Source organism: Camarhynchus parvulus, chromosome 9 (genome assembly GCF_901933205.1).
Source record: "Camarhynchus parvulus chromosome 9, STF_HiC, whole genome shotgun sequence".
In the NCBI taxonomy this organism is placed as follows: Eukaryota; Metazoa; Chordata; class Aves; order Passeriformes; family Thraupidae; genus Camarhynchus; species Camarhynchus parvulus.
The window spans coordinates 23,663,763-23,691,076 of record NC_044579.1 but is presented as its reverse complement, the minus strand read 5'-3'; the positions used below and the strand labels follow the sequence as shown (position 1 = coordinate 23,691,076).

At 46.9% G+C, this 27,314-nt stretch overlaps 1 protein-coding gene across 6 annotated transcripts in view; it reads right to left on the bottom strand.

The window, feature by feature from the left end:
* YEATS2 (YEATS domain containing 2) overlaps nucleotides 1-25,255 on the bottom strand; it is a 48,964-nt gene extending 23,709 nt beyond the window's left edge. For 2 of the 6 annotated variants that reach the window (XM_030954162.1, XM_030954165.1), the window contains exons 1-13: nucleotides 24,308-24,874; nucleotides 21,148-21,245; nucleotides 20,958-21,050; nucleotides 17,615-17,857; nucleotides 15,388-15,503; nucleotides 14,057-14,218; nucleotides 12,302-12,413; nucleotides 10,836-10,880; nucleotides 9,623-9,809; nucleotides 7,736-7,975; nucleotides 5,676-5,831; nucleotides 3,220-3,323; nucleotides 657-764 (exon numbers count right to left, since the gene is read on the bottom strand). In XM_030954162.1, the coding sequence (XP_030810022.1) occupies nucleotides 657-764; nucleotides 3,220-3,323; nucleotides 5,676-5,831; nucleotides 7,736-7,975; nucleotides 9,623-9,809; nucleotides 10,836-10,880; nucleotides 12,302-12,413; nucleotides 14,057-14,218; nucleotides 15,388-15,503; nucleotides 17,615-17,857; nucleotides 20,958-21,050; nucleotides 21,148-21,245; nucleotides 24,308-24,452 (1,809 nt within the window). In that variant the 5' untranslated portion in view covers nucleotides 24,453-24,874. Of the gene's footprint in view, nucleotides 1-656; nucleotides 765-3,219; nucleotides 3,324-5,675; nucleotides 5,832-7,735; nucleotides 7,976-9,622; nucleotides 9,810-10,835; nucleotides 10,881-12,301; nucleotides 12,414-14,056; nucleotides 14,219-15,387; nucleotides 15,504-17,614; nucleotides 17,858-20,957; nucleotides 21,051-21,147; nucleotides 21,246-24,307; nucleotides 24,876-24,907; nucleotides 25,065-25,208 lie in introns of those variants that run through there. The other 4 variants (XM_030954163.1, XM_030954164.1, XM_030954166.1 and 1 more) reach the window with 4 other exon arrangements.
* Nucleotides 25,256-27,314: the final 2,059 nt, after the last annotated feature.

The window sequence follows — 27,314 nt, the reverse complement described above, 5'->3', positions numbered from 1 at the left end:
CTATCCTGGAATGTTACAACCAACAGCTATAGACACTGTAAATGATTATAGCTCACATACACACATTCTCTTGTGTGTGTGTTTTATGTTTCCCTTACATCTAACCTCTAAGGGCAGCAACATAAAAAAGCCTCTTTAGGGTTTTTTTTCCCTATTAGATTGTTGTAGGTACTGTAACTGGCAAGAAGCATTCTTTCACCTTTTACTCGGATCACCTAACATTGACAGAAACATTTTATATTCCATGTGGTAGTATTTAAGGAAACACAGCCAGAAGCAGCAACATCTGAGATTCACAAATCCACTGTTATAATTTTTTTAAGAAGCTCCTGACAGATCCATTGCAGTTTACTTCTACTGCATCCCATTAAAAATAAGCTTTCAAAAAATCAGCCTGAACACAACAATTATTCAAAAAAGAACCCCAGAAAGGATAGAAGAGGTGATAAAAGGCAAGATCCCAGGTACAGCAGAGCCACAGGGAAAGAAAAGAAAACAAGACACATTTTTGAGAGATGCTACAGAGCCCTGAGCAGCAAGATACATCTTCCAGTAAGAGTTTTAAAGCAATGAAGTTCCATGGTATGTGGCACAAGTCAGCAGGAAATGGCACTGCTGGGCTGCCTGCCCCAGCACGAAGAAAGAAGGAAGGATACCTTTGTAAAAGCTCCCAGTCCTCCAGTGACTGACTTGGGGCTTTGCACCTTGGAATGGCTCCCAATGGGACAAAGGGGTGGCATGGTGGCAAAAAGAGAATCCTCCTGCTGCAAATGAAAAGACATGGTGCAAAAATCAGTGATATGGTCAATAAGAGAAGTAAAACAAGTGACTGTTAAAAAAGGGCAGCATGCACCATTTGGGCAGGCCAAATTACCTGTGCAAATAGGACATTTCCAAAAATCAGCCAAAACTTGAGTAAAAGGAGTCTAACTTTCTTAATATAACACACAAAGCAGATTTTAGTTGGCAAGTTACGTCTCCAACAGCAGCAACTGTTTCTTACCATGTCATACACAGGTAAAAATATTGACTCGTATTCTCTGATCAATTTTTTGTATAAAAGTATTTCACTTAAAATTCAAATAGGCTGAGGGAGCATCTTATCAATACATACAAACACCTGCTAGGAAGGTGTAATAAAGGTCAAGCCAGACAACACTCCATGCAAGGACAGAGTCAATGGGCACAAACTGAAATACTGGAAATTATAAGGAAAACTTTGTTGTTGTTGATGGTGACCAAACAGAGTAACAAGTTTGTTGGAGAGGCTGGGGACTCTTTATCCTTGAAGATACTCAAAACCCAAATGGACACGTTCCCAAGGAACCTGCTCTGTTTGACCCTGCTTTGAGTAGGAGTGGTTGATCTCCAGAGGTCTCTGCCAACCTCAATCATTTTGTGATTTTATACAAAATCTCTGAGAGAGGAGACAGTGTAAGAAGAAAGTTATGGAGGAGAAAATTCTCCTCAGAGGAGTTCATGCTCTCCTCTAACTGGAACGATGCAGTGGCACACAACCCTTACAGACAGAACTCACCACTTGGCAGAAACAACAAACATTGAATAAAAAAACATTTTGTCATCTGCACCTGGCACTTCTGGGTCTGAGGTCAGCAGAGAGGTCAAGTGCATTTAAGGGAGTTTGTTATAGTGCAATTGCTCTCTTTTACAATCAGTGTGAACCCCCAAGCCATGGTTTTACAATCACTTGGCCCATCTTGGGATGGATCATGAGCAGAAATCAGGCCCTGCAACTCCTGGCATCCTCCTGGTACTGACACATGTGGCTGCAAACATCAGTTTTCCACAGGTTGGCTGTCTGCTCTGGGTCACCACACAGCTGCACAACTGCTGGCTAATGGGAGGTGTGAGGACAAGGCTAGAGGCACAACCTGTCCTCTCCACTGCAGCTGCATTTGAGACTGGCTGCAGAAACACAGCCTGAAGTCATTAAAACCTAGACAGAAAACTAGCACACAGTGAAGAGATGAGAAGCTTTGAGTTATGCACAACCTGTATAATATCCCACTGAACTATCAGCCACACTCTTCTCTTTAAAGAAACCCTAAAACTACAGCTTTTCTACCAACCAGAAGACATAAATCAAATAACATTTCTGTTTACAAAAGTATGACTTCTGTGGGTTTTTAAAAATATCTTCAGTATTTAACATTGCTCTGGAAATACAGAATTCAGCTGTTACTAAAGATGTGTGCCTACTCTGACTCATTGAAAACTTTTCAGAAAAAACTGTCCCAAATCAGTGAAAAATAAAGAAAAATGAACTATTTTCACATAGTTAAGTGAAATGCATCTGAGCACACAGGTTTTTAAAATCTGACTGCCAGCTGACACACTGAAAATGCCACTCCAAACGAACTGGCTCAGACCAGTCTGCTACACCTTTCCCCAGCAGACACAGGAAACATCTCAGCTCCAAATGTGAAGTGATTTGCTCTCTGCAGGCTGACTGGCAAGCCTTCTCCTCTATTAAAGCATCTCCTGCTTTAATACTGAGGCTTGGAGACAGGGAGTGCTCCTGTTTCCAGAGCACACCCACCAGCTGCTTTCAGAGCCTGGCTGACGCCACTTCCCTGCCAGAAATATCATCCCCAGCACAAGATGAGGGGAAGATTTTATGTGAGACAGTTCAGCTCTGTACCTTTTGGGCTTTGCAGATCAGAAGCACGAACTGTATTTATTGCTGTTTGTTTACACATCCAAATGTTACTCCACTGTTTACACAAACATTTTTCTAAATCCAGACAGTTGTGAAACCACTACATGAGTTATTTTCAGGCTGCCTGGAACAGCTGCTGTACAAAAATAATGAACAGAGTAAATGTTTTGAGGTAGGCATCTCTGGTTTAATCATGCTCTGTGACTAACAAAGTGAAGAAGATCAAAGGCAGCTACAGAAGAGCTTTTTTTGAAAGATAAAACGTTTGGGGAACTATGCCCTCCATGGATCTCCTTGCAGAGAAACAGAAGTGCCTTTAACAGATATGGAGGCACGCCTAGTTAGAGCTGCATGAAGTGTCACTACCATCTTGTATAACCACCAGGTTCTCCTCTGGCTCCATCTGTTACACAGTAACCCTTCACAGGAAATGACAATGCAAGAACTTGCTGGAAGTGCAGAATTTCTAATGCTATAAGGTGCCATTTAATAGAAAGCTGGACTTTAAAAGGGAAGTACAGAGCTAATGAGAACATTACCTTGACAGCTGAGGTGCCAAAGCTGCTGCCATGGGTCTTTGCCACAGGAGATGCAGTTCCATGAGAGGCCTGACAGACACTGCTCAGTTTGCTGGTCGGGCTCCCTGAGAGCAGGAAACAAAGCAGATGCTGGGTGAGGGCTGGGAGCAGGGCCCCTGCACACATGAAACCTCCTCTAACAAGGAACAGGGCACTTCATTTCATCTGCATTCTGCATCAGGTACACCAGCAGGAACCACCATGGGCACAAAACAGATCCAGCACCCAATTTCCACCTGCAGGAACCAGGCCCAGAGAAGGTGCTCTCCACCCACTGCTGTGTGTGCTGCAAGCAGGTGGTCAGGAACCTCCCTGCCTGGCTGAGGCTATCAACTACAGGTGCAACTATGAAGTCAGGACAGGTACAAAGTCCTCTACTGCCCAGAAGCTTCCTGAACCCACACTAGCCTTGGACACTGGCATGGAGGAAGGCTTGGAGAGGAAAGGAAAAGAAAGGCCACAAAAGGAGTGAGCCAAAGTGAGGAGTAACAAGAGCAGAGGACAGAGTGAGAAAGGTAAAGGAAGAAACAGAAAGAAGGGGTGAAGGCATAGAGTCACCTGTGGCAGATGCTCTTGCAAAATCATCAGACTGACACATGTGCCACAGCACTCCCCTGGCCCCAGGATGGATGGGGATCCAGTGGTAAACTCACCCTGCATTACCAGAGTGTGCACAAGACTGCCCCTCAGCAGCCTGGGACTGCTGCTCTTGGGCTGCTTTGGCAGTTTTGTTTGTTCAAGAGACACCAAAGCCACGGATTACACACACGAAAGCAAAAACCAGTGTCTCATACAGCTGTACTACAACCCACCCTTGAGTTTAGAAGTAAATGAGCAGCCATTTCTGAGAGTAAGGGCTTTGGGAAGGCTGGCTTTCACAGAGCATGAAGATGTCACCCCTTTGTTAAACACAATCTGCAGCCTTATCAAAAGTGCCCCAGTGACTTTTTCTGTAATACACATCATGCTCAGTCCAGCCTGGCTGCTGCTGCCAAACAGTTCCACAGAGCCTGCTGCAGCCTCACCCAGGGTCTGCTGATGAGGATGTCACAACAAAGTTGTCTGGGGAGGGGAGGGCATCAACCTTCTGCTCTGCCACTGATGTGCTCTGACTGGTGCAGGATACAGGGGAGGCACAGCAGGGCAGGGAGGGAGAGGCAGCAAGCAATGTCTGCCAGGCCCCTCTGCACACCTGCACTGTGGTGGGAAACTGCAGCTTTAACAGTAACTGCACTAACACTTGGACATCCCAACATTCTGCTGCACCTGCACGTCCCATCCTCCAGGTACACACCTCTATTAGAACCCAAAGGTTACCCAAACCATGATAAAACACTTAGGCAGAGGAGACAGTCAGGCTGGAGGTGAAGAAATAGAAAATAAGAGGCAGAAATCCCCCAACCAACCAAAAAACCCCAATTAATCAAACCCTATTGGTGAAACTGCATCAGTGTTAACAAGAAAGCCCAAAACATACTTAAAAAAATTCATATATAGCTACACTATCCCTACCAATGAACCTACCAATTCCCTCTGTGATGAAGTTAAAATGAACATGACAGCTGTGTTCCCTCAGATAAAGGGAAGAAGCATCAGTAAAAAGAAGTTTTGTGTTTTCCAACCATGCCCAGTAAATGGTTTGTGTTCCATGGATGATGCACTCCCTCACTTGGCCCTGGGCATCCTGCTGAGATGCTGGGAAGCACACACCTACATAAACAAGTGTGCTCTGAAATAGACAGCAGTGCTTGGGCATTTATCACAACAAATAAATGACTTCTGAGGGACCTTTCCTGCACCCCACACAAACACTACTGACTCCTCTAACCATCTCCTGTGTCCTGCAGTTCAGCCCTCCCTGTGACCCCAGGCTTTTTTCACCACTGAGGGAATCCAGTCAAGAGGAATCCAAACCAGCTGGACTGGACCAGGCAGAAGCTGAGAGCAGTAACAAAATCCAGCATGGCTGTTCTCCTGGTAACCAGGATTTCACGGCATCCACTGTGCCCCACACTGTGACCTAAGACTGCTCTGCCAGTCCCTGTGACCTCTCCAAGCTCTTTGCCACAGCCACACCAGCACTGTCACCCAACCCCCTGTGCACTCTTTGTGTCTAAAGCTGTGCACCACGGTCTACATCACTCTCCCCTTCCCCTGTCACCTGAAAAGAACAAGCTCTCTTTGAGGAGGTGTCTGTGAGTTCAGTTTGGCTTCACACTGCGCTGTTTCCTACAGGAAGCAATGCTCAAGTCTGAGATCCCCTCAGCCACACACACAAACCAACACCTTCCCTTTCTCTGCTGAGCACTTTCCACCTCCACGAGCTCAAACACTGCAGTTGTACTGATCATTCTGAAGGGAGAACAAACCTGAACAGGTGAGACTAAGCCACTGCCTTCTGTGGTCACACTACACACCTGTGCTTGTGGCTGCTGCTCCAACTTGTCCAGGCTTGTCCACAATAAGATAGGGGTTATTGAGGACTGAGCTGGCAGAGCCTTGCTTCATGTGCACCGGAGTGGACGTTGGGGTACGAGGTAGCGGAGATGGACTAGGGGTCGATATTGGAGAACCTTAAGAAAAAAAGTCCAATGCTTCTAGCTTGTAAATGTTGTCAGAACACAGAAACATGGCAATTGTAGTACTTTGGAAAATGGATTAGAAAAGGAGAGGTTTTTTGAGGATGTATTTCTCAGCCTGAGTGAGGTCACAGGACTTGGAGAAGGAAAGAGCAGACGGAAAGAAAGGAGAAGGCACATAAAGCACTATGGCTCACGGCTACCCTGGACAGGCTCTGCCTATCAGGACCAGCAGGGCTCAAAGGGAACCTGACACACCATCTGGTCCACCCCTGAATCCTGAGGGATATTACCTACATCATTCTCACTGCCAAGACAGTGCACCCAAGGAGATGGAGAAAGAGAGCTGAGCTGTCTTGCCGTTGTGCAGCCCCAGGTACAGGCACTGAAGAGTGGGAACCAAGGGGTTCCCCTAAAAAGGCTGGGTGGAACAGCCCCAGGCAGCAGGAACACCCAGGTCCCTCACTGCCCTGGTCCCTTCACTGCTCTCACTACAGCAGGAACCCTGGAAATCAATCTGTAAAATGGGCAGCTTCTGGGTAACATGGCCAGGACAGAGAGAAACTAGAGAAGAAAAAAGCTGCATGAAGAGGTAAACAAGAAATTCAGAGAAAAGGACTGGAAAGGAAGTGATCAGAGAAAAGAGATAGCAGCAAACACCAAGCTTCCCCTGTCTTTTAATCTACCTTCTTGGCAGTTATTGACAGTTAAAACAGAACATAAATGGTCATCAAATAAAATCCTTGTGTCTTATAAACTGCTTTGAAATCTCAAAGGGGAAACCCTTCTCAGCAGACAGCAGAACTTTAGAAAAATGTTTAGCAGGGAAACATTCAAATAGCAAAGACCAACAAAGAATAGTTCAAGGACTTTAGAAAAGATAGGATGGCCCCCTAATTCCTGCTTTCTAGCAAGCTTTGGGAAAAGATCAAGAGAAGAGCTTATAAAGAAAGAATAAAGCACTTGGCATAGGTTCAAGTGTAAATCAACCCGAGTAAAGTTTTAAGATGTCAAGGAACAATACTGACATTTAATTAAAAAAAAAAACCAAACCAAACCAAAACAACAAATCAGACACACTTTAAGAAAATTATTTGGGAGCAGATCACCAGAAATCATATGTACTGATGGCTGGTGCTTCATCCTCTCTACCCTGAACACCAGAAAATGAAGAGCTGCAACAGGTCACCTTGCAGCTTCCCAGCACATGCCACGGTGAGCTGTACATGAACACTTTCTGATGTAAAACATCACCCAGTGTCTGGCATCACACCCAGGCAGGGAAGGGACCACAGGTGAAATGAGCAAAGCAGCACTTTGGCTGTGTTTGGGTCAGAAGCTGTCACACTGCAGCTGCAGCCAGCTGGCAATTTAATCCAACACAAGGTGGACTTTTGGAAGACAAAGACCAAAGCTGCTCCATCTGATGCAGTATGGCAAGCACAAGAGGGTCTATTTGAGTCTACAAGGTTAAAACTAATTATTTGCCCAGTAATCAAGGAAAAAATTCTTCTTCATCTATCCCAGCTGTATGAAAGCAATGGGGAGAAGAATGGACTCTTCCCACATACAAAATATTCCACGTGGAAGATCTGTTTTTGCCTGGGCCCTTCTGTGGGTAGCAGTCCATTTCAAGACTATTTATTTCATACTTAAAAGCATTCAAGAATAGGGAGAGAACAGCTCTCATCTGGCTTTTCATCTCCTGTGAACCATTTCACACTTGTGGTTTTTTTCATTGAACATTAAGAAGTATGCTTAGCTCCTTCTTCTAGAGTTTCCTACTGTCTGATGCTCAAAGACTGGCAGAAAACCAAGGGAAGGACACAGAACAAGTCCAACTGGTTCACTCTCTCGCTTTCCAGGGGGAGGCACTGGGTAAGTAAACTAACATTCACCTGATACAATCTTGCAACTCATGGTGATAGGCTGGAAGGATTTTCCTGGTGACTCTGCAGGGCTTGGACTCTGACCTTGAGGCACTATTTTACAGCTAGCTGCAATGGGTTGAAAGGCTGAATTTCCATGAGAGCCAAAGGCAACTTTCTGTGTGGCTAACTTGGTGGGAGTCCGTTCTATGGCGGATGGCAGGGAGTAAAACGCGGCATGTCTTTCGGTTTCAGCACTCCCAGAGAATCCTGATCAAAACAGGGAAAAGAACAGAAATACTGCTTAGGCTGACACATCTGATTCCTCACTGTGCTCCTCTATACAAGCACAACTCAGCTATGACAAACATGTTCTTGAAGGAAGGAAAAAGCAGCTGGTGGGAAGTGCTGAACAGGGAGAGAGTGAGGGAGGGGATGCTCCTGCACAGGACCTGCTGGACAAGAAGAATAAAATGATGCCATGCACAGCCTGCCCAGCTGTGGCAGGTGATCAGCCACTTCTTACACATTTCCTTGGAATGCCCCTCCACTGCCCAAAAGCTGCTGCTAGTCCCAAGTGTCCTTGGTCAGGGCTCCACAGGACCAAGGCTGGATCTCATTTGCAGAGAATCTCGCAGTGCATTTTTTGGAGTAAGAGCTCAAGGAGACCAGAGACTGCCTTTCGAGCTGGGCTATGGAATCCACTTTATTTGGTGTTCAAGGAGATCAATTAACCTGGAGCTGCTGGGAGAAACCACTGCCTGTCAGTGTAAAAACGAGGTAGGCTTACCTCCTTCCTGTTGGCTGAAGCACTGCTCATCTAAAGATGCTACAAATCTTCCTGTTTGAATAAAAAACCTGTGTGTTTAAAATGTGGTTGTGTTTGTCCTTTCTTGGCCACAAGAAAAGACCACATTTAAACAGCAGACATCCTTCTTGCTGAGCCTGAACACCACCAGTGGCACCACAAAGCCTATCAGGAAGTACAACCATGCATGGCACCAGCTCACAGCCACTCCTTCAACACAGGAATGTGGGAATAGATCAAGAAAAGCATCAGCCCATGCAGCATCTGACACTATTTTGAAATGTAGATATAAATATATACCTTCTGGCTGTGTCCAGAAGGTTTCTCACACCAGAGTGTAACACACACCCCTGTATCTCAGCCCAGTTGACCAAGTGTTCAGAAAGCAAAGCCAAATGCCACCAGGGGCACAGCTCTTCCTATTTGACACAAACTACAAATCCTACAATGTGGCCACAGGGTCAGCACTGCCTGTTCCAGGCAATCCACGTGGTCCTAAGGCCTCAGGTGCTGCCCCTCTGTAAAGGATCCTGGCTTTCCTGATCTCTCATGGGAAGCGGAGAATAAGACCCTGATGTGCAGAGATGCCACTGTCCCTCAGAAAACACACACAACTTTTCAGTCTCCATTCTCCACAGTACAGGAGTTACAGATACCTAGGGATTTTTGCTCCCTCACAGTCAGCTCATGTTAGGCACTAACATACGTAACTAAACACACCACTAGACCAATTCCTTAAATGTATACACAGTCCCCTAAACATTCAGAAACCTAAAATCCCCTCTGAAAATAGTCTGCCAAATGCTATTCAACCACCTTTTTTCCAACTGCATCTGCTCTTCCTTATTCACTATGTTTTAGCAAAACAGAGCCTGTTCAACAAACTTCAGATTAAAAAACCCAAACAAAGCCAAACCAAAGTCCAAAACCAAATAATCTATAACCATTTCTGAACCACATTTCAGAGCACATTAAGGAACATATGATCTGGGGTGAGCAACAAGCAGGCAGCACAGGCAACCTTTAAGGCATAAGAGCAATTAGGAGGAGGTATCCAGCAGAGCCAAAGTTTCAAGAGCTTGCATTTCACTGACACCCACTTGCTTTACCTTTGTCCACAGAAGCATCTGGGCTGGAGTCCCTCAACTGTTTAATAGGTGAAGAAGCTTTGACTGGTGCTGGGATACTCAGTGGCAGTGATAAAGATGTAGGAACATCAGACAGGTCAGACTCTGAAGACTGGGAGAAGAGATACTCCTCACCAAGGGAATGCCTGTGCAGCTCCACATCCACTACCTTCCAAAAACAGGAGACACAACTAGTATTAGTATTAGACACAATTAGTACTTGGTAGCTTGGCAAAGATATAAAACCCAAAACCAACTGTGCTTTTCTATTTTAATGCCTAAAAACCTCTCCCTTTGTTTCCCCCAACTCTACATAACATTTCCATTCATTTCAGGGACAGTTCCCAAAGGTCCAGCAGTACCTGAGCTAGGACAAAAATCTTGCAACATTGAACCCCCACAGTAAAGCAGCACATCTTGGTCCTTGGGGAAATCTGAACTGTAAACACTGGAAGGATTCTGGAGCCCAGCTCTGAGCAGCCCACTAAAGGAAGGACTGCACACCCCTGCAGGGACAGGCACCAAACTGAAGCCTGCCTTTTCTGGTAAGGCCTTGAGAAACACACCACATGATCTACTCTTCAGAAGTGTTCTTTAATAACAGTAGACATTTCACATTAATGTTTTCTCCACAAACTGAAATGCTGAAGTAATGCAATTTAACCATAAAAATTTCCATTCACTACAGTACAAGGGGAAAACAATATCAAGAAAACTTTAGAAATTTAGCAAACTATGGGTTATTAATTTATTTATTTCAAGAGTTCATTTTCCATTACAGTTCTAAATCTTGACAGACACAGAAACTTAGAAGTACTTAATACACTGCAAAATCTCAACAGAATAGTTGGGTGATCCCTTGAACTTAAATTCTTTATGTGTAAGCTCTGCAGCAGATCAGAATGCAAATCAGAACATTTTGTACCAAAAGCTTCACAAAGCAATAAAATTTAAAGCCCCAGTACAAGCCAAGTTCTTTCTGAAGGAAGAGCTGGAAACAGCTCCCCTGAACCAAGGAGAAATGACTGCTGTCATGAATAGTGACAAGGTGTCATAATCCTTTCATTCAGCAAGAGAGCAAAATCTACACTCTAGAAATTGTGAAATCAAATGGGTCTGACTCTGTGCTTAGTCCCATGCATCTCTTTAAACATCTTTAAGGGAATCAAATCCATCCCACAACCCCCTGACTCACCGTTTCTGCACCAAGTGTCTGCAGGCCTGTGTAGGTCCTGTCCAGCTGGAAAACACAATGCAATATATTAGTCAGGGTAAAGCATTATATTAGCTAGAATTTATAATACAAATTGTTTGAAAAGAAGTCTCAAACTATGTGAGTTGAGCAGCACTGCATCCAGTATTTTGGGGCCATAAGGTCAGAAATCTGTGTGCTCTGGTAAATGCCCTCCCTCTCTCCTGCAAAAAATTCAGCCATGACCCAAGGCCCACATTAAAAGGGAAAGGAGCAAAAAAGTTGAAGGAAATGAGATTGTTGTGGGAATATTTCCATCTAAGGGGAGTCCATCCTCAAGCAGTGTCCTTTTTTATTCCTTATTCTATCAGGAATAAGGAAATATAAGGAAATACTAATAATGAGAAAAACTCTGAGTTTTTAACTGAGCAGCACAAAGGCTGTGTTTACACTATAGTTTTTGATTAAGTGAGTGTTCACACCAAGCCATCAGCTGAAAAAGAGGCACAACATCCCCGAGGCACCTGTTAAAACACTGTAGAAGCAGGTGGGTTTGAGAGGTGTAGGATGTGCCAGGCACAGAGGAGGGCTCAGCTCACTCTGCATCCTCACAGCAGCCACAGTTTTCTTCTGTAGGCTGAGTTTCCCTCACTGTCCATCACAGTGTTCATAACTTCTCCCCAAGTCACATCTCCCCTAATATATTTTACTCACCATCTGCATTAAATGTCCATAAGCTGCAGGGGAATATTTTCAACCTCCTCCACTGGCTATATTTAGGGTTGTAATGAGGGTACCTTATTTAGCAGGAAATTCATCAATGCAGGCAGAGTTCAAATAAAATTAATGCTGCTCAAAGCAAGAGGAGACTAACCCAGCTCAGGCCTTAAGTCCACTAATGCCAGGGACCACTAATTAAAAGGAAAAGGAGCAATGGCCTAGTTTTCCAGGACTGCTGCATACTAGAAATCCCAAGTGCTGCAGGGGTGAATGAGCTGGAAAAGGGAGCTCTCTTCAAAGGGAATAGGGAATCCCAGCCCTCCCTGCCCTCTCTAACAACAAAGATAATCATTAGCTGATGCATGCCTGTCCTGAAGGAACAGAACAGACATGGCAGCCACTTTCCAGCAGAAAGACAGACCTGAAGCACCCTGTTAGGTTAAAGCCAGTGAGAACATGATAAAATCTCAAATTTTAGGGAAAAACCAGGTAAGCACTGATGCTCTGAGCACATTCAGCTCCAGCTGCTGCAAGGCTGGGCTCCCTCCTACTGCATCAGCTCCATACAGCCAAGGTAAGAGGCTTTCCTGGATCTGTTTTAATTCTCCAGCTCAACTATTCATGAGAAAATAACCACCAAGACACTCCTAACACAGAGAGGCAAAAGCACATACACAAGCACAGCCTCTTCCAGATTATGCATGAGAGCTCATTTAAACACCTTTCTCTACAGTATTTTGTTCAAATACCTTCAAATTGTGTATGATATCAATCCTTTTGTTCTGGCTATCCTTGAAGTGTATCTGCACTCTCACTGGGAATTCTCCCCAGCCTCTCCTGGTCAGGTGAAACGGAGGTTCTCTGCAAACAAATGGTCATTACATTTTGATGCAGAAGTGGTACAGCTCCCACCTCTCTCCTTTTCAGAAAGCCAAAGACTGTTTTCCTAGCTGACAACTGAAGCTATCATCAGGTCTGCTATTCACCACAGAGAGAGTGTAATCATAGCAATGAGAATTTTATGGCTTTGGACGGCTGAAAACACACTTTGACTTTACACAAGGGGACAGGGAAGAAAATGGTAAAGCACTGTTGGATGAGGCATGTGGGAAACAAGTCTGGTATTTTTAAAAAGAAGACAAAAAAAGGGCTGTGCTATGTCAAATGAAAAGCACTTGGTTAAGAAAAACACAAGTCAGCTCACTGCAAGGTGAGCTTCCAATGCAGCATTTTGCAATCACTGCCTGCTGCTCCCTATCTAGTAGCAAAAAGGCACAGGTTTCACATAACACCAAGAGAACAACATAGGGACAACAAGGAAAAGTTAATCACTGTCATTCTCCAAGCTGAAAAAGAAGTATCTGTAACATTTGCTTCTACTCAGCATTTCAGCTTGTTATTGTAAAGGCAAATATACTTTTTTCACCAGAAAAAAAAAAGGCAAGAGGTTTAAGGGTGATTTTTAATCCAGAACATTAATGCTCACTACAATGAATGGGACTGCAACACCAGGAATCTATTAACCAGATGGGATTGAAACAGAAGATAACCAGCACTGACAACTGAGAAAGGCACGAAAAGCCAGTAATCAAATGTAATTTGATATGTTACAGAAGAAATGCAAGAGTTTGCTTTTGTCCTGCTCAGGGTTGTCTTCCCAGAAACACTACTGAGCTGTACCAACACCTATTAGCTCAGGAAAGTCTTCCTGGAGTTGCCTTTCAGTAGTTGAATTTTGCCAGAATTAAGTTGCCATTCTGTAGCTAAGCAGCCCTTCCCAACTCCTCCCTCCAGGAGGCAGCTGAACATCCTGTGGAGATTAATTTCTTTGGGAAGACACCAGCTATGTCAAAGGCATCCTCCCTCAGGCTTGTCCGAGGAAGAAGGATGAAACACTGACAGGGCACTTCCCAAGAGAGAACTTCCCCCCAGCCAGGGTCACCTGGACACAGGTGTGGGGTAAGGTTTGGGAGAGCACAGGGAAGCTGCCCTGTTCCTGTAGCACTGATGGTAAAGTCCTCAGAGCACAAAGCCAATGCCACTGATCCCATACCACGGAGAAATATTTCGGAGTGGGATATTTATGCTCAAACACACAGGTAGCATTAAAAATATGGGCAAATCAGATTTTGGAGATAGCTCTTTCTTTTCCACACTGAAATAAGAGGGGTGGTAGAAAACACTTTGTTTAGCACCAGAAGCCTAACCTGAGAAGCAGACAGTGTATGTAACACAAACAGGAGAGGCACAACCCACACACCAACAGCAGAAATGCAACACCTGAATGCTTTTTCTCAGAAGGAAATTAAAAAAAACCCTAAGCCAACAAACCTGTTTGGCACATTTGCTACATAATAAACCTCATTTGTTTTCACTACTGTTTTGGAGTAAGCCAAGTTAAGCCAGAGGTTAAATACACACATGGAGTATTAAACCAGGAAAAGAAGTTGTTAATTGGCACTGTAAGCCTGGCAAGCATGAAGACTGGAATAATTCCTTATTACCTCACTTCTACCAGGTCATTAGGTTTGTAACTGGGGTGGAGGAAGAACCAAACTTTCTTGACAAAATGATTTATGCTGGGTTCTCTCCGAGAGCCTCGGACGTACACCATCCACTTATGGGTTGACTGATCATTTTCTTCTCTCTTGTCAGGGGGAATGTACCTGGCAAAGAAATTAAATAACAAATACAAGATAAAAATCCCAAATAGACAAATACTGCAAAAAGTATTTTGGGAAAGATTAGGCAAAAAAAAATTGGGGATGTTAAAAATGCCTGTGGGAACCTTGCCCCCTGTACATTTCTGCTCATTTGTCCTTACTCTGACAGTTCATCCAGGAACAGATACAGGATCCATAATCTACTCTAAATTTCTGACACATTTCCTCTGTTTTAATGCACAGCTGCCATATGACATTCACCCATTTAAACATTTGGCTCTTAATAAAGAAGATCTAATTTTAAACACTCTACTACTGTCAAATCCCTTATCCCATCCTATTCTGAGCTATCAGGAAGCAAAACCACACCAGAACACAACATCAACAGCTCTGCTACCATAAATACAAAAAAAAAATTATTCTCAAAAATTTTAAAGCAACTTCAGTCAATACTTAGTTCTGGGTCCAGCCCTTCAAGAAGCAATTCTGACTCTAAGTTTTGTCAGCAAATGTCTGATATATTCTGTGCAAAAGACTGACTTGAGTAGAGCAAGGATGGAGAGTTAAAACCTGGAATTGTCCAGTTTCCCAAAACTAATGTCTTTCTTCACCAATTTCCTTGAAGATGAAAAGTTATACATATTTATCTCTTCTTCTTTTAAATATAAATAAAAACGGCATGAAATTATTTATTTAGACTATTCTGAACTTGTACAATTTTCCTCATTGTGGTTGGTGGTGCACTGTTCTCTTGGGGTTTTTCTTCTGTTTAAGAGACCCCCACATTGTACCCATGGACACACTGAATTAGCCAAGTAATTCAATTAGCCAGCACACTCAATCAGGACAACTTGCTTTTCCAAATTTTCAGGGGAAAACTTCTGACTTCTACTTGATCAAAAAAGGCTGAAAGACTTCCCTTCAGGGAAAGAGATCTTAAAACCTCTGCACATATATAAAGTTATAAATAAAATAACTACTAAAACACCAGTTCCTTCCACAAAAAAACCCTTATGCTGAGACCAGAGGAGGGCTGCCTTGGGTACTGTGATTATTCAAGGGTAACAGCTCGTATTGTGACAGCCTAGCAATTTCATTTGTCTCCTAATTGTAACTTTCTATTCAATTTAATCCTGAAATAAAGGAGCATCCCTCAGGCTCTGGATACTAACTTGGAGACGTTGCCAACCACAATCGTTTTCTTCACATAAAGTCGTGAAGTTTCATCATTTGACAGTCCGGCATTTCGTTGTCCTGGTTTTTGAGAGCTTGAAACACCCGAACTGTCCTGAGGGTAGGGGAAGAAAAAAAAGGCAAACAAAAACCCAAACATTCCTCTTAAACATCATTTTGTTTGGTGCTAGAAAAGTAAGGTGTTGTTAAAAAAACAACCAAAATCTGCATAAATGAAAGACCGACAAGGAATCATCCCTAAAAATACTGAAATTGCTCTTTAGGCACATTGAAGCAACTCAGGCATGTAACAATGCCTGGCCAAGAACACACTGCATGGCTGTACTGAGCAGACATGCTGTGACATCCCATGGAGCTGAGCCACAACTTCAGCCTGGGCTTCAAAAGCACTGCCCCTGCACTACCTGAAATAAAACCAGGCATGGCTAGAATGGCATCATGATGGTCACTAACCAGAAACAAAGCTCAATCACCCATGAGTGGGGGCTGAAAATCTAAATCTTTCCATTCCTAGCCTGTGCTGCTCTGAGGGACTCTGGGGTTGCCTCACAGTGAAGAACTGAGGCTGGGTTTGAGAGAGGAGAGCAGCCATAACCTGTCAGCGCCATCCAGGTGAACCCCCAGCCATACCATAATAAATCCAGCCTCCCTGTAACACAAGCCCAGCTATCAAGCAGTGGCCAAGACTCCCAGGGCAATGATCTGACCACCCACTATGCCAACACCAGTAGAAGTGTTGTTTGCATGGGACTGAGAGGCTTTTCCACAGCCCTGCTGGATGAAGTGTCTGGCTGGAGAGCAGGGACTGCCACCCTCCAGTGACCACAGAGCAGCCCAGAGGATGCACTCTGAGCACTCACCAGGAGAAGCTCAGTGTGGGAAGCACTGGATTCACTGAGGAACCATTCCCCCTCCTCTGCTAAGTCAGGGATGCCTCCAAGAGGAGCAAGGAGTCACAGAAGGCTGGGATGGCTCCTGCTCCTCCACACTCCCTCAGTCTCCTCTGCACTGGTCAAAGACACACCAGTGTGCTATCCCCAAGCAACACAACTGCTCCATCCATCTGTGCCCCAGCACAGAAACAAGCTCTATTGGTCTGGTGGTTTACAACACTGGTGGGTCCACATTCTGTATGGCTCATCTGCCTTCTGCTACAGAGCCAAGGCAGAGTTCCAGCAAACTGCAGCCCTGCTGTCAAGGGTGTCATGCTGCTTAGTGGAGGCAGAATCACTGCTCCTTCTGCCATGTATTAGTGCAAATTATTCAGCTGCAGATGGCAGCCAATTCACTGAGATACACCCACCCCTGGCTGTACTCCTCTGGCAGGCCTGACCACCTAAAGGAACTGAAAGGAAACTGAAGAGTTTCACCGTATTTCACATTTCACCTGCAGACACTGAATGAGCCTCGCCAGTGGAGCTACCTGCAACCAACAGGTGAAGCATTTGTGTGGCTGCACAGAGAGCCACAAAGGGAGGGACTGGATCCAGCTCAAAAATAACCCCCCAAAAAGCATGAAGGAACACTGACGGAACATACTTTTACTTGGGTCAGACTGGTTCACTTAGGGAAATGGTGCTAATGCACAACAGCAAGCAGAACCATCAAGAGGAAAAACAATTCTCTCCTGTATGATCCCAAGTTGTGCACCCAGGCCCTACCAACTCACACTGCCAGGGTGAGCTAATCCAGTGTTACTGCTTGCACTACAGCCTGCTGAGGAGGCCAAAGCCCTCCAGTGGATCCCCTGTTCTGAGCAATGCACTCCCCATGGGCACCCAGAGGCAGGCAGCAGCACTACTCCTGAAAACACTGCAGGGAATGACGGACATGCTCTCCTCTGCAGGCTCTACCCTCCCAACCTGCCTTCCAGCCATACAGCACAGCCCAAGCCCAGGCTGTGAAGCACCTCCTTCCTCAGAGGCTGTGGCCAAGGCTGGCAGAGCTGTGCTGAGCCCACAGCCCTCCCAGGCCTGCTGAGCTTGCTTTGGGCAGGACTGAGGTAAGAGGAGGTACCCACGTTACAGACACTGCAGGTGGCCTCACAGCAAAGCCAGGCTGAGGGAGTGGGAGCAAGCGGTTGGAGAGGGTAAGAAACACATCTTCAGCAAGGTGGGTGAAAACATGAAGAGCTCCTGGTGCCAGCACCGAGTCCTCAGAGCACACACCTCCAACAACGTGATCACCACTCGAGTTTTACTTTACCCGGCCAGCATTTCTGCTCTGTCTCTGGTCCAGGCTGTTTGTCAGCCGCTCGTCGGCGTCCAAGCTGCCATTGTCCTTGTCCAGGAGAAAGTCATTGTGCTGGGAGAGCGAGTCACTCTCAGAGTGGTTGGCAGAGGGGGTGTCTGAGCCCTGGTTAGCTGGAGACGAAGATCTCGAGGGAGATTCCAAGAACTTCTTGATTGAAGGGTGATTAAGAATAGTTGCATCACACGACCTGGTCCCCTGCAACAAAGAGGTCGAGAAAATCTGGTCACCATTCCCCCAGGAAGATCTGGTCACCATTTCCCCAGGAAGATCTGGTCACCAGTTTCCCCCAGGAAGATCTGGTCACCATTTTCCCCCAGGAAGATCTGGTCACCATTCCCCCAGGAAGATCTGGTCACCATTCCCCCAGGAAGATCTGGTCACCATTCCCCCACAGCCCAGATAAAAACAAAGCTGTGCCAGAAGAGAAAAAGTCAATGAATTAAGAAAGAGCAAATATTTAATCAGCTGCCCTGCAGGAAAAACAGATGCTGCAGAAGATAAAAGCTTAGAAGGGTTCTACAGAACCAGTACCCCGAATTGGATCTGTTCCTTCACACCTTTTGATCTCAGAAACACACTGGGTTTTGGAAGGAAGGACTGCAGCCTACTCAACCACCTAAAACATCCCTTTGAAAACAACCTCTTCCTATGCAGCCACCTCCAGTCTCACCCCACACAGGAAGGCCACAGCTGCCCAGCTCCTGCAGGAAAGCAGGACAGGGAAGTGCATCAGGCTCTTCAGCTTTGATACTCACTGGCAGCTTTGTCAACACCTATGAGGCAAGCTACACCCTGTCTGCTCCCAAAGCTCAACAGGGGATAAGTAATGATGTGCTTAGGCATGCTTGCAAACTTTCCTAAAAGAAAGTCAGAGCTAATCTTACATCCTCCTAAACCTGCAAGGGGGAGGACAGGGCAGGCAAGTTTCAAATCTCTTTTGTTTTTCCATTACCATGACAAAGGCCCTTCTTTTTATCTTGCATTTGCTTTTTACCTCTGAAGTAGAAGGAAAACATCCATCAACTCAAAACAAGTGTCCCCTGGCCACTTCTTGACCCAGGCACCAGAGCTCCCTGTCACCTGGGTGTGAGGATGAACCAAGTGAGCAGGAACCCCTGTGCAGCAGCAGCAGAGCACTGACAGGCTCCCTCCAGCTCCTGCAGCCACAGCTCAGGGAGCCTCCTTCCCTGCCCAAAGCACCTGCATCAGGCAGGCTGGAACAATTCTTCATGGGGTATGTCACAAAGGAAAACAAATCAAGAAATTGACTCGGGATTCATTTGTTGCTTTGTTTGTTTTGTTACTGGTTTTGTTTGTTTTTTTCTCTTTGCAGTTTTATTTTTAACCCACGTTAAGTTCCCTGCTTCAGAATTCTGCCAACATGATTGAGGGGGAGGCAGACAGCAGCATCACTGCAGAGCAGAACTGCCCTCGAGAGGTGGCAGCAAGAGTGGAGTTACAAACATTGTCCCACCTTGGCCTCTGAAGGACCATTCCAGAACTGCCTTTCCAATTGCCCATGACATGCACAAGCAGAGCAATTACCAACTCTCAATTACCAGCTTGGGAGAGTTAAAGTCATTTATCCAAAGGCAGGAGACACACACACAGCCTGTCCAAAAAACCCCAAAGCCCAAACCAAACACCTCTCCTTTTGCTTTACCCCTAGTCAAGTAAAATGACCAACATCTTGCCCAATGATTTGTGGGAAAATATAATAAAGCACAATCATGAGGAATCCCAAGCCTCAAAACTCAGTAGCATTGAGTTTGAGAACTGTTTATATTTATGAGAACAGGTCAGGAACTGGCAAATCATCTTCCCAGAAGTTTGAATTAAACTACAAAGACTCCTATTCTACCAGAAGCAGAAACAAGATAATATTTCACTGCCTGGTCATACACGAGCCACAATTAAAAACAGACAACAAAGAAAATTGAAATTAGCAACAATTTCAAAATAAAGGGAAAACTGATTTACCCTATGTGCAAATTAGGACTTTTAGAAAAAAATTAAAAATGTAATCAAAGATACACCCATAAGTTCATAAAAACTATTGGAAAACTTAATAAAGCAAAGAGGCACCAGTAAGTTTTGTGAATACCTCAAAACAATTACAGAATATATTATTTCTGGAAAATGTGAAAACCACCAGGACAAAAAGCAAACACCCTGCATGGCAGAACAGGAAGAACAAGGAACAGCACAGCTCCTGCAGACACATGATGACAATGGACAAAGGCACTTACAAAGATTAGAACTTAGGTCACATTCTTCAGCTGCCTACACAAAAATCAAAGGGGGCAGAGAGCTCTCCAAGCCTCCCAAGGCTACCACAACCTTTTCAAACTCCAATTGCTCAACTCAAGTTCAGAGAGGGAAAAACAAGCTGAACCTTTTGTTTTTACCTCACTCCAAAACCTGTGAAAAGCACAACAGAAAAACCAGGAACAGCACTGAGAGCAAGTGCTTGGAAGAGAAATTCTTACGGGATTGGAGTGAAACCCACGTTTGGAGCACCCATCTAGAGCTTCCAAAAATCACTGGAAATCAGATCAACTTGAATGGAAAAGATGGTTACAAAATGCCTCCATTGGTAATGAACTATATGTCATTTGGGAGTCTGTAGAATCATGAACTCCCTGCAATTAGCAGTCATTAAGAGCAGAGTGCTCAGAACTGGGGTTTAACTAACAGGGGTTGAGGTTTTTTAATCTTGTGAATTTTTAATCACTCTGTGATATCTCCTTGATTTATCTCCTGCTTTACTGCTGCCATCAGTCTGTTCACCAACCATTAACAGACTGCCTGCCAGGGCAAAGGGAAGATGGTTTCACTGCACTGCCTGAGACTCAACAATCTTGAAATCTTTATTATTTTTCTTTTTTCCTGAAAAGTGCCCAAATGCATCTGTTGCTACTCTCCACCTGAGAAATAGGAAAACACATTCCACACTTTTCACAGCTTTGCAAGGACAAACTGTGCAGTGTCTGAGAAACAAGATGCTGTCAGGGAAAAACAGAGGATAAAAAGAAAAAGCAGAGTATTTCAGAAACCAGAACCAGGGGCTGCTGAACAACTTCACAACTGCTTCTTGAAGACTCCTCTTTGCCAGGTACCTGAGGCCCAGCAGATGCTGCAAAGGTCTCCTCTCCCAGTGCCACCCACTTGCAGTTTGTATTCCACTGTGTCATTAAATCACACCACACCAAACATCAGCTGAACAGCCACTGAACTCCACACCTTCCTCTGCAAAGACTCCCTGAAGTCTTGTTATTCCCAAAGTAGTTTTTACCTCTCCAGCTTTGAGGAGCCCAGCAGAGGCATAATAGTTAGCCACAATGCAGGCACGCAGCTTGTCCATCATCCTCCTGGCTTCAATCAGGCGCTGCAGAAAGGAAACAGAGCAATGGTCAGCACTGCAGCAATCCCCCACACACCAAGCACCAAGATCTTAGGGATTTATAAGAACAAAACCTTTATACCTGATCTATCACTTCAATTTCATGTTCTTTACTCTTCATTTCGACGGCAAACTGTTCCTTTATAATGGTCTCAATCTTCTGCACAGTAACATCTCGAGCTGTACAAGGCCACACAAGGAAAATAAAGGAGGAAGAATTTACATTTCTATTTCTGAGGCTCCATTTGAAAACAGAAAGATCAGAAATCACTGCAGAAGTGAAGGGATACTAAGTTCAGCACACATACACACACATAAACGGAAGGATCATTTTCCTCCAAAAAAAAGTTATGTCTTAACAAAAGCCACATGTATCTTTAAAAGCCGGCTTATGTGGAGAGCTGTTTTTCCCTTTTTAGGTCTGAGATGGCAAATAACAGAAACTGGGAAGAACAGGGCCAGTTTGTTTACCTGTGCCCCAGTAAAGCTGTAAACAGTAGAAGGAAAACTCCACAGCGCTGGCCCAGCCCAGCTGCTGGAGCGAGCTGGAACACCATGGACACTCTTCTGCTCTCCCTGGCCACATCCAGGAAATTTACACCACCTCACACAGCAGGAATAAAGCAAACTCAGATTTATACAGCCCTGGCACCAAGTGCAGCCTGCTCTGGAGGGCCTACAAGCTGTTTATTACTCACAAAGGAAACACATTAGCAAAAGCTGGTCTCTACCTCTTGCAAAATCCTCTTCCAACACAGCAGACAAAAAAATGCAGCCCTTCAGCAGGAGTTTACTGACCTTGGTGGAAAGTATGTAGTTTAGGATTTCAAACTGTGCAAATACCTTACAGCAAATTAGTGGCTAAGAATGGAATTGGCATATTATCATATTTTTCTAGGACATGTATAAACATAAGAAGAACTATTCTTTTTGCTCTACACTTACTGTAGACTTTAATATCACCCTTCATTTAGGGAACCTCCATTACGCCAAAGGGTTTCAAACAACTTCTGTTTTTAGCAAATTCTAAGTCAGAATGTGGCAAAGCAGGAATTACACTTCTAGAAGAAAGCCTGGAAAAGGTGCTCCAGCCTGTGTCAGTCATGGAGTGACCCCACTATAAAGCAGATCAGTAAAAGAATCTCCCTTGGTTTTCCCCAGAAAAATCTCACATTGTTTCTAAATGAAACAGGAGGCAGCAACACAAAGACTTTGGCCTGAGCTTCAGAGGAAGCATTTGTCCTCCTAAAAAGTAGGTATCTGTTTGAAGAGGTTTCTAGTATCACTGGAGAGAAGGGAAAGAAAAGCAAGTCAAAGCTTTGCTGGCATCTTCCAGATAGCACAGATGATTTTACTGTCTCATCAGGTTCCACAACAGGAGTGAGGCAACTGATGCCTCTATATGCACAGGGGTATCCTAAATAATTTTCCTTCTTTTCACATACATATATACACACAGGCATACATATATATATATATATTTGTGCGTGTATGTATATATATACATTTTTAAGGACCAGAAATAGTTCAAGCCTACATTAAAACACAATTATGGTTGAATCTGTATGAGTAAGGCACAATTAAAAACCAGAGGGATATAATTTACCTCCATGAGCACCACGATGAGGAAATTCTCATGTAAGGCTATACCCTTAAAATAAACCTAAACAGATTAAGGCATCAGAGGTATGGTTCAGAAAGGGACAACTGCATCTCCTTCCAAGGCTGATGCCATGCCACAGCAGCACTCTGATGACTCAAGCACTTAAGGATTTGTGGTTATATTACAGAGGCTTTTAAGAACACTTTATATTCATTTTTTCCCAGCTTAGTGTCAACCATAGTACCTCAATAAGATCATGCTAGCAAAATTTGCGTAGTTAAGGAATTCCAGTATTGAAAGCTGGAGATCCTCCATGAAAAGAAGAAAGAAGCCAATTTGGAGGAACCTCCTGAAAGCAAAGCTCACTTTGGCAAGGACAGTTTTCCAAGGCCCTGAGAATCTGGCCTGCTCATCATAAAGACCTTCTGAAAAGTTGCTTCAGAAGCAGATTAAAAACCTGCCTGCAGTCCCTGGGACACACCAGTATGGAGGGTGGTGGCTTCTGGCAGCCAGGCAGGGCAGGCAGCTGGGAGTGGTGACATGGCCAGCCCCAGCACAGCTGCACTGGGCACTGCACAGGGCCCCTGCCCCACGTGGCACATAGGAACTGCCCAGCAACACATCCAGCCCAGAGCTCAGCCCCCTCAGACCTGTCCAGGGCACAGCATCCTCCAGAACATCACCCACTAAGCCATCCTCTCTTCCTCTCCAACTGGCAGCTCCAGCTCTATTCCTGGATCTTTTTCAGAGCCCACAGCCAGCCTCAGTTTTCTCACCTCCCTGTTTGTCAGCTCTTCCCATCACGATCCTCTCTCACTAGCTGTGCTATGCCAGAAATCAGTAGCCTACTCCCTGCCCCCGGGGCAAGCAGCTCCACTCTCATTTGCCCAGAGAGACTGCAACCTGTCCCAGGCACTCTGCCAACAGGCTGCTTCCCAAAGCAAGCACATCCTAGCGTGCCAAATGCAAACCTACTCATTCAGCTACCTGCTCCACTACACTTCTTTATCCACCTTTCCTTCAGTCATGCTCCTCTTCCTCCTCTCTTGCCCGCTTCAAAGCCCCTTCTCTCTCCCTAAATTATCTTTTCTACACTTCATCAAACAAGCTTCGTTCTGCTTCTTTCTGCTTCATCTGCCAGCTCTTGCAAACATTTGTCATCTTCCAACAGCCAGTGCATGTACTGCAGGGTTGTGCATCTCTTTTACCCGGCAGGGTCATGGATTTTTTCCTCCTCCCCAAGCTGTACTGTGACCCCTATCCCCCAAAATGTAAACAACCTGCCAATCTTTCCAGAGCAGACTTGAGCCACAGAACAAATACACAGGCTGGAGAACAACTCAGCATGGGAAGATGGACTGTAAATACTTTAGGAAGCAACAAGAACCAAAGTGCTGGGGCCATGGACGGCTTGTGTTTCATCTCCTATCATGCACCAAACGCTGCATCCTCACACGTTACTTCTGGTCCAGACAGCAGGAAGAGATGACCCCACATAAGATACATCTTTATTTGGCTACACAGAGGTATCACTACCTGCCTTGATCAACATCTGTCCGTTGCCCCTACCCCAGCCTTTTCCTGACCAGTTTACAGACAGCATGCACATCCACAGAGTTTCCAATTCCACAGCTCCTACCTGACTGTTCGGCTGCTTTGTGCCGCTTGTTGGGATGTGTGACGGTGATGTCCTCATAATCAGGGTCCTTCTCTGTGATCACTCTCTTGATCCCAGACATGTTCTCTACTCCACTAGCAGGAAAAATAAAAACCAGAGTGACCATGAGGGCTGGCTTCAACCTCTCACCGTGTGGAGGCCTGTGGTGCACCTCCGAAGAGAGAAGGAGCACTGCTCTGGTGGGGTACTGATCATCACACAGGTTCACAGCTGGGAGCTGGTTCTGCTCTGCACAGCCCAGGAGCCTCAAACGCCTCCTGACGCCCGAGGCTCACCAGAGCCCGGGTGCCCACAGCCCCAGTGGAGCCGCAGTGGCCGAGCCCCGTGCCCCCCCGGCAAAGGGCTGCCGAAGAGCCCCGTGTGCCCCGGCAAAGGGCTGCCGAAGAGCCCCGTGCGCCGTGCTCAGGACACCACCCGTGACCCCAGGAGAGCGGGGCTCCCTCCCCACAGGCACCACTGCCCGTGGAAGGGCAACGCTGGGCACCCCCGGAGCGTGGGGCCAGCGGACGGGCCCGGGTGCCCCGGCACCAGCCCGGGGCTCCCCGCTGCGGGGTCACACACCGGCTGTCCCTCGCCCAGAACCGCTCAACTCGAGGTACGACCCTGCCCGTGAGGGAGCTGCGAGTCCCCCGAGGCGGGAGCACCGCGGGGCTCGACCCGCAGGCGTGAGGCGGCGCGGAGGCGGCCGCGGGGGGCGGTGTCGGGGGTGCCGGTGCCGGTGCCGCCCCGGGCGCGGAGGGCGGAGCGCTGCCCGCGGCGGGTCCCACGTGCGGCGGCGCCGCTCCCCTCCCCGCCGCGCACACAAAGCCGCCGCCGCCGTGGCCGCGCTCCTTCCCTGCGCTCCGCCCGCCCCGCCGCTCACCGCGCTCCGCCGCCCGGCCCGGCCCGGCCCCGCCGCCTGCACCGGCCGCCCCCCCGCCCGCCGCGCCGCCCGGGGCGCTCAGTGCCGGCCCCCGCCGGGTCGTCCCACCGCCGCCGCCGCCGCCGCCATGAGCGCAGGGCCGAGCGCCGCCCGTCACGGCCGGGGCGGGCCCGCGCAGGCGGGCAGCGCGCGGGGGCGGGACGGCCGCGGGCAGGTGCCGCCTCACGGCCCGCACCGCCGGGGGGCGGGCACCGGGGCGGGGAGCCCTCGGGGCGGAGCGGCCGAGCCGGGGCAGAGGGGCCGTGCGGCTCCCTCAGGGCGGAGCGGCAGGGCCGGGGCGGAGGGGCCGTGCGGCTCCCTCGGGGCGGAGCGGCGGGGCCGGGGCGGAGGGGCCGGGCGGCTCCCTCGGGGCGGGCAGGGGCCGGGGCGGAGGGGCCGTGCGGCTCCCTCGGGGCGGAGCGGCGGGGCCGGGGCGGAGGGGCCGGGCGGCTCCCTCAGGGCGGAGCTGCCGGGCACAGGCTCTGGGGCAGAGCGGGTGCTCGCCCGCGGCAGCGCAGAAACCGAGATGGGCGACGCGGTCGGGTTCCTGTACGGAGAGACGAATGCAGTGATTTGATCCTGACTTGCTGTTTGGAACAACCGTGTTTTAATGTGTTAAAAGATCTGAGGGAGACTTTTTAATGTGGAAGATATTTCACGAAAGGATGACAGGTGCTGCAGTGTGTTCAGAGAATGGCAGCGGAGTTTGGGAAGGGGCTGCAGCACAAGTCCCACGAGGAGCAGCTGAGGGAAATGGGGCTGTTTAGCCTGGAGAAAAGGAGGCTCAGGGGGGACCTTGTGGCTCTGCACAGCTCCCTGACCAGGAGGTTGTGGCCAGGTGGGGCCGGCGCTGCTCTCAGGGAACAAGGGGCAGGATGAGAGAACATCGCCTTAAGCTGCGCCAGGGGAAGGTCGGGTTGGACATTAAGAGGAAATTCTTCACAGAAAGGGTTAAGCATTGCAATGGGGTGCCCGGGGAGCGGGTGGAGTCACCTTCCCTGGAGGTATTTAGGGAAAGACTGAATGTGGCACTCAGTGCTGCGGTCTAGTTGTCCAGGTGATGTTCAGTCATAGGTTGGACTCGATCTCTGAGGTCTTTTCAGCCTAATGGATCTTGTGATTCTGTGATTAGCAAAAGACCCAAGAAAGGAGTCCTGGGGTGACTGAGGTGCAGGACAGCAGGAACTCACAGCACGGGCCAGGATGGGAGCCCTGGTCTACCCTTAGACAGGCTTCAAAAACCCCTTCTACCATACTTCATATTCTCAAATCAGAGCTAAACCAGTGCAATGGATCCAGTTAATGCCATGGTTTGTGTTTGGCTCTGGCCAGGCTGCAATACCCCTGTGAGGTGCAGCTAAGGCATCAGTGCTATGGTGTGTGGCAGTCTCATGCTGCATGCAGTGGGCCCCGAACCAGCGCAAATTAACATCCTGTTCACTCATGGATTGGCAAACTTATTTATGGGGCCACTGATTAGCAAGTCTATGCTGAATGTTCAAAGCTTAGCTCTTAAGGTCCTCTTTTCTTCTCATTTCAGGACCACTACTATCCTTTCTGACACTACTGGCCTTCCTTTCTGCCAAGCAACAGATGTGAAGTATGGCAGATCAATGGAGACTGTTCTTAAACTCAAATTAGCATCCTGCTCACCAGGAATGACTGTAATGTAGTTCAATTTTATTTTCTTCCTTATTTCTGCTTAATGGAAAAAGGAAGAAGCTGTTCTTAAGAATACTGCCACCAGTTGACTACGTTTAAGACTTATAAAGTGGGCTTTTCAGCTCTCAAAAATATTTCTGTTGCTTTGCAGTCTGCAGGGATTCCCTTTCATTTTCTTTCCAATTCCTTCTTTCTGCGGTAAGCTGAGCTTCTGCAAGCACTGAACTCGACTGGAAGTTGCTTTTGGCACTGCAGCAAGAGCCAGTGTGTGGCTGTACCTGAGCCTGGCCTCACTAGAGCTGCAGCAGTCACTGCTGGCCTGCCACGTTTTCAGCTGGGCTCTACCAGGCCTTGCCCCTGCCCTGCCACGTGTGCGTGGCATCTTGAGAGGGCCAAGCCTCTGAT